The sequence below is a fragment of the Drosophila navojoa genome, chromosome 3, assembly GCF_054131105.1.
Source record: "Drosophila navojoa isolate 15081-1374.11 chromosome 3, UAZ_NAV_1.0, whole genome shotgun sequence".
NCBI lineage: Eukaryota > Metazoa > Arthropoda > Insecta > Diptera > Drosophilidae > Drosophila > Drosophila navojoa.
In genome coordinates this window covers 24,720,741-24,728,150 of record NC_142891.1, presented here as the reverse complement: position 1 = coordinate 24,728,150, position 7,410 = coordinate 24,720,741, and the positions used below count along the sequence as shown (strand labels likewise).

The following is a 7,410-nucleotide window of genomic DNA, read 5'->3' as shown; positions in this document are numbered from 1 at the left end:
CAATGTATAAATCTGTATATGTTTGTGTGTGTGTGTGTGCGTGTGTGTATCTATGTGTGTGTGTGTGTTCTTTCAGGTAAATAGCGACGACACGAGTAACCAAACGAACGCCCACCACATTGATGTTGCCCATGCAAGATTATGCGCAGTCATTGTTGGACCACGCGTCGTATGAGCAATGTGCAACACGTGGTACGCGGCCAGAGCCACGGGTATTTAGCATAGGAGTTCGCTATTTTATCGGTTTATCAGACAGCAATTACGCACAATTAGCGCTCGCCACACACACAGTGTGTCACGCGATCTTATCAGCTAATCATCTAACCAGCGAATCACTCTAATCAGCCACAGATTATTTTCAATTAGTTGCACATATATTTGGCAGCCGTCAGCCAAAATCTAATATATAAATCCTTGGCTCTCCATGCTACAAAATGGCCATTGGCTTATTAATTCATCGACATGAGGGGCGTTTCGGCTTTATAACACTCTTATCTAATTAGTTTTATACAATATGCTTCATATTTTAGCCTACATTATCAACCGATGGGCGTACACGTGGTTTTCATGCTTTTCCGCAGTGACTATCGAAATGGCATATAATTTATTTATTTATTTAACTCGTAATATTTATAGAAGGTCATGGTGTATTTTAGTGGGCTTCACGCTTTTGTTTATATGCGCTGTGCGTAATGAGTCCCATGTATATGGATATGAACTTTTCAAAAGGATTTAGAAAGTGCTTTTAAAGGATTGCTCGCAAATGTTGCAAGCTTTAGAGTCAACTTGAAAACAAATATGCAAAACTGTTTCTTGAGTTATTAGTTATTGCCCTCTCCATATTGGCTGAGCTGTCTCCTAAGACTTGTCCATAGAGATTAGGAGATGGAAGTAATTCACAATAAGTTCGAAATTAGAGAACTAGAATTTAGAATTATTCAAAATTGTTGTTTACATATATTTGAACGTTAATTTCTTGATTTTTTTTAAATTTATGTTTATCTTGGCATTGTCTTCAGTTCTTATAGAATTAAATCAGCTAAGTTCCTCCCGAAGTACAGCTAAATGAAGCTGCTGGAATCTGAAATGAAATAGAATATTGAATAAATATTTTACGGTACGCTAATAATTTCCAAAAAAGTAATTTTAAAGCTTTTCTCTACTTGCCGTCCATGTGAACGAATTACAATATTTTCCATGTTGAAAGTCGAGTTTTATGAATGTCCATACACTTATGGTGGCATTCGCTTTGAGAATAACTGTGAGTATTCAATTATATTTTCCCTTTCAACTAAAATTATAGAACAGAAGTACACCACAATGAATAATAAAAGCTTCTTTGTATACATATGTACACATATATATGTATATATATAATATTTAATGCGACTTACTCAAATGCGTGCATGAGTACACAATTGTTTAGAGTATTTTTATTTGTCTATACATATTAATTGCGTACTTGTAAAGGATTCATTCATCAATTTGTTAACTTAAAAGTTAGTTAACACGACTTTGGAGATATTAAATATATTACTGAAATAAACAACAAAACAAAAACAGAACTCAAACAGCTGAGACCGAATGCGATAAAAATAAAATAAACATGTATACAAATATATATATATATTATTTCGTAGGGTATTTCTTTGTTGTCTGATAATGAATAAAAGCTTGATATACGCATATTGTGTGCATTTGTTAGAGCTTTAACACAGAGGTGATAAGCAATAATTTATATAAATTATATAAGTATTTAAAACGTTCATTATGCAGCTAAAGCTTTATTTAAATGCAGTCTAAAATATTAGAAGAGATAGAGGTTTTCAATTTTTGATGATTGATTAGCATTTATGTATTATTATGAATCATAATCAATCATAATCAATATTAATAGTAATCTGTCGGAAATTGTGCGTAATACAACTGTTTATGTAATATAGAGCACACAACCTGAGCAAGGCGATGGTTACTGGATTATAAGGCTCTTTATACCATAAAATCATAAAATGTATATAAATAATAAAAACAATAAAGAAAATTCTAGATCAGTAGCATATCAAAATTCTTTAATCTTAAGCAGCATAACGAGGTAATCCGATTTAGCTATGAGTGTTTGTATGTCATTCGTTTATATGTCTGTATATCTACTCTCACTCCCTATCTGTCTCACAGTCTGTCTCTCCGTCTATGTGCCCAACAAAAGCAAGAGGCAAAATAAAACTACAGAAGATCATGTAAGTTATATATGTATATGTATGCAGCACTTTTATTTGGTATTCATATTTGAATAAAACAAAGGTAGACTGCCCGCAGCAGCAGAGAATGCTCTCATTGGTCATTTAGAGCTCGTCTGTAACGATCTGACGGCCGCTCTACCTGTCATCGGGCTCAACATTTGAGAGCGACTTGGGATCTGAGTGAAACTCGCCCTATATAAAGGGCAGCAGCTGCAGCATTTCTTCAGTCGCCCTGGTGGGGGTCAGCCGTTCAGTGCAGACAAGTAAAGTGAAATGAAGTGAAGTAAAATAAAATGTGTGATCGTTCAGCAAAGCATTCGAAAGAAAATACTTGAAGGAAATAATTAAAAGAATGACCTTGAGGAAGGATTTGAAAGAAATGTGTGTTCGTTCAACTAAGCATTTAAGACTTAGAGTAAATACCCAGAGGGAATTTTTGGAGGAAATACTTAGAGCTATGCATTAAAGGCTTATATAGAAGAAATAGCCTTGAATTAATGTCTAGTTTTCTTAGATAGATAATATTACACACATTTTCATTTCTACAAGTCCTAAAGGATCACGAATTCGAGTTTGGAATATTAAGCTACGGAACTTAATTATTATTATAATATTTATAGTGATATTAGAACTTATTAAAAAGAGCATCTACAAAATATTGTTCCGCAATATTTAAAAATAGGAAATATTTGAAAAATCGGACATGCTCAGCGCATGCTCATAACATTTGTTTTTATTTATAGCTACAGTAGGGAGTTGACAGGCCACTGATGAATGATAATGCGACTGATAAAAGCTTTGCAATGTTATTTTTCGACGTGGTCAGCGTAGTCAATTGTCCATAAACGTAGCGAAACGTGATTTAAATCTCTGGAGTGTAGTGATGGCCTACACCTAATAGAACCTGTATGTCTACATAAATGAGTGTGTGCGCACGAGTTTGAATGAACATTAGACTAATTGAGTAGCATAACTTGTGCAATTCCAAGGTCGCTTTTGGCCTAGGTCTCTGCATCTCGTTGTGCATAGGTGATTATGACAGCTTTGCGACCTTTTGACCTTTGATTTGGGGTAGCTAAAGATAGCTCATGACGTCAGAGCTTTGGTTCATCATCCATCAACATACTTCAAAGAGCCTTGCTAACATTTGATATGCAAGCTCTTAATATGTTCTGCCTAATTTATGTATTAAATGTATTTATTTTATGCACGCGTAGGTCAAATATTATGGAACTCTCCTGTCGTCTGATGTCCATCGTTCACTGCAAAAAGGGAGTGCATTTCACTTTACCAGGACAAGGAACGCCCGTGGCGATAGTGCTTGCATATTTTGTTAAATAACTATCAAAATGTTCATATATGGAGGGACGTTAGCACAAAGCCAAAGTCAACGCTACAGCCAGAGTCGTGGCATGCCATGTCGATAGCATGTTAGCAATTCCCAACAAATTTCCAGAGCATCAAATGTCCATATATTTCAGTATTACTACTCATATACGTACATATATAGATATAAATATATATATATTAATATGTGCATATATTGAACGTCATATGGCGCTATAAAAGAGTCAACAAAAACATTATTCAAATCGATTTTTACTGAACTTAAATGTTCGGTCAATTTCCCTTTGTAAACATTAATTTTTATGTCATATACACTTTCCGAGCAAAGCGAAAAGAGCTGCCCTTCATGTAAGCAAAGTTTCATAAATCGATTCTTTTAAAACTTGAAAAAAAAATTTATTATTATTATATAAAATTAAGTTTTTAAAAATTATATTAAATATTTTATTTAGCTTCATATGTATATCGATTGATAGACCAATCAATCTTTTGAATTGAAATATATACATATATCTAAATATATACATATATCTAAAATATCAGTATATCTATCTAAACACTTTTAACTCGGCTATTTTTCTTCTGTCGCAAATATGATATTAATTTCATAATACCCAGTATGAAGGGCATAAATGGCAATAAAAAAGATTATGAATAAAGATGACCTGTTGAATAAACATTCAGGTACGAGAATATTGTGTAAATATGCGCATTTGCACAAATTTAATCAACGCAATAATAGTTTTTGTAGCACTGAAAAAAGAATGGTAATGGGAGCAGAGATGGCCATTTGGTATTATCATTAGTTAGATATTAATTAAATGTTCCAAAATGAGGAACAAACTTATATGACTACTGACGACTTACCACTCCTATTATAGAGCACAAATATAGTATTAATTGTACGCATACATACATTACGAATCCCATTTGCATTGGCTTCAGGATAACAAAACATCTGGATTAAATATTTCTGCTTGAATCCTTTAACTATCCCTCAAATTTAAGAATATTTGTTAATAATATACATATTTTGTATATTTTATATATATTTATTTAATCAGTTTGTTTCTGTATATAAAAGATTTGAACTATATGAAAATTGGCCACTTGATCATAATTATGGGCTCTAAAATTCAATTGTATTGACTGCAAAGTATATACATAAACTAAACGTTCTTACGTTAACTAATTGTTTGTAATAGAGATAATAAAGTTTGCATTTCAAATATAAAAATAAACAAAACTAATTCTATTCATCTTCATCTTCATCATTATCCTCTTCATCATCATCATCCTCATCTTCTTCAGCATCATCGTCATCTTCAGCATCATCGTCATCTTCAGCATCATCGTCATCTTCAGCATCATCGTCATCGTCAGCATCATCGTCATCATCCTCATCATCGTCTTCGTCGTTCTCATCATCTTTATTTTCTTCCTCTTCGGGCTCTTTGTCCTCTTTAACCTTTTCAGATTCCACAGTTTTGCGTGCTTTTTTGGCCAGGACAATCGAATCCTCTGGTAGGTTGTCCTTATTCTCACCGTCCTTTGCATCCTCAGCTTTGAGTGCATTTCGCTTTAGACGAAGTTCAGCCTTACGCTCAACCTGATCCTGCGTCAGTTTCACGAAATCGACGTCCTTGGTGAGAGCAAATTTAGATAGCACTTCGTTTGCCTGCTTCTTCAACTTGAGCATCCGCTGCTCGCGTGGACCCACAACGTACGGCGAGTCCACGGGTGGGGCGCACAAGCTGATGTAGAGGGGCAGCGCTGAGGTTCCAACAATGTCGATTTTCAAATACATTGAGCGTATGTTGGGTAGCCCGCCAGGATACAGCTGCTGCAGCTGTTTGACGACGCACAACACATTCTCTGCCAGCTGCTGGCCGCTGTGCTCATGATTGCCGACTGGAATGGCTATTAGATCACCCTTCCGCAGCTGTCTGTAAGCTGTGCGGCAAAGACCACGCGATATCTCCTTGGGCAACTGATTGCTTTTGCTCAGGCGCACGGGGTGCAGCACATTACGAGGCTTTTGGGTGAACTATAGACGAAACGGAATCATGATTATAGCAGACGCAGAGCTTATTAGACCACAATTGTTACTTACGTTGCCGAGGAAGGCGGTAGCCTGGCCCGAGATGCGTCCATCGCAGAGCAAGTAGTCATAGCTATTTAGGAACTTGCGCTTAGCTTCGAATGTGACCATGTCGTTGCGTAGCTGATTGAATGGGATAATCTTCAGGCGCTGCTCTATGCCAGCCTCACGAAACAAATCCTCGTAGTGCTGCACGGTCGGCTCATAATCAAAGCGAGCTCCACGCTGCAAGTCGGTCACAATGACGGCGACATCATCATCCTTGCCCACTAGCGAGTGCTTCAGCGCCAGCTTGACTATGCGCTTCGGGCAGCTGGGAATCTTATAGCTGGCCACCTGTAGAATATAGCGGTAATCGCTGAAGATGGGCTTCGACTTCAGTTTCTGCACCTCTTCGCGCACCTGGCTCATCAGAGCTGAGCACACCTTCTCCACATTTTTCTCGCACACAATGTTATTAAATTTATCCTCATCAAAGGATTTCACTTCATATTTCAGTTCAACAATTTTCGGTTCCTTCTGTTGTATTGCTTTTTGTTGCTGTGAAATCTTTCCTTTCTTAACTTTTTTATTTGCAGACGCTGTGCCTATTTTGTTGGCCAGTTTAGTCGTAGTTTTTTTCAAGACTTTCTTTGATGCTTTAGCATTTTTGGATACCTGTGGCTGCTTCTTGGCTTCGTTCTTTGTGGCTGGGGCGACAGCCTGTTTAATTTGCTTTTTCTTTTCCTTGTTTTTAGCCACTTCTGCTTTTACCTTCTGCTTTATCTCCGCAGTTTTAGCCACTTCTGTTTTTACCTTCTTCTTTATCTCCCCATTTTTAACCACTTCTGCTTTTACCTTCTTCTTTATCTCCCCATTTTTAACCACTTCTGCTTTTACCTTCTGCTTTACCTCCGATTTCAATACTGGCCCACTAGCAGACTTCTCGATCTTTGCTATTTTAGCTTTCTTGGGAGCAGGAGCAGCAACTGGGGTGGCATCTAGAGCAACTTTTTTAATTGTTTTCGTGGGCACTGCAGGCGTCGCCACAGGAGCTGCTTTTTTGCTTGTTTTTGTTGGCAAAGCAATCGGCGATTTTGGAGGTGCAAGAACTAGAGGCCTCTTGGTCGACTTGGACTTCTGTGGCGGTTTTGCTTCTTCCAGCTTGGGCTGCGCTGCGACTTTTGGGTTCTTTCGCTCAGAACTCTTCTTGACATCCGACTTTATAGCCGAAATCTTTTTACTGTCAACTTTAGTTTCGGCCGGTGCTAAGCCTTTTGCTTTTGATGATTTTTGAATGGTTTTGTTGACTTTTTGTTTTTCCTTAACAACGCCATCACTTTTTGTGCTTTTCTTAAGAGTTTTCGGTTGTGGTTTTTGTACCTTAACCATGGCTGCTTTTTAAATTTAACAAAACTTACAATATACAAAACTCGCAAAGCAACACGTGCAAGACGGCTTGAAATAATCGAAAGACATATATTATCGATTTTGACTGCGCAAATATCGCCGCCAATATTTTCGATAATTACAACAGTGCTGCAAAATGAGTTGGTTAAAGCGCGAAGATTTAAATTACGAGCGCACTATTAAGAATTTCTAAGATATCAGTACAAAACTAGCGAGAATCGAGAAACGTTCACTCGAATAAATCTAAGAATATGCTACATATATATATAAATAGAATTAGTCAACTACTAAATTTTTGGCTAAGGCTGCTCTAAAAATATCCTACGTTTACTT

The 7,410-nt window shown here is 36.7% G+C and overlaps 1 protein-coding gene across 1 annotated transcript; it reads right to left on the bottom strand.

Annotated features, from left to right (window-relative positions):
- Positions 1–4,618: 4,618 nt before the first annotated feature.
- Positions 4,619–7,162, bottom strand: LOC115563015 (ribosomal L1 domain-containing protein CG13096). Its single transcript, XM_030385330.2, has 3 exons — positions 6,568–7,162; positions 5,701–6,441; positions 4,619–5,634 (listed from the first exon to the last, which is right to left on the bottom strand). Exons 1-3 carry the CDS (start codon positions 7,057–7,059, stop codon positions 4,840–4,842), a joined length of 2,028 nt encoding a protein of 675 aa, XP_030241190.1. The 5' UTR covers positions 7,060–7,162; the 3' UTR covers positions 4,619–4,839.
- Between the last annotated feature and the right edge of the window lie 248 nt (positions 7,163–7,410).

Coding starts and splice junctions, on each gene's coding strand:
- LOC115563015 (XM_030385330.2), bottom strand. CDS start 7,059: ATGGTTAAGGTACAAAAACCACAACCGAAAACTCTTAAGAAAAGCACA. Junction 6,442..6,567: donor AATCGGAGGTAAAGCAGAAG/GTAAAAGCAGAA, acceptor ATAAAGCAGAAG/GTAAAAGCAGAAGTGGCTAA. Junction 5,635..5,700: donor CTACCGCCTTCCTCGGCAAC/GTAAGTAACAAT, acceptor TTTCGTCTATAG/TTCACCCAAAAGCCTCGTAA.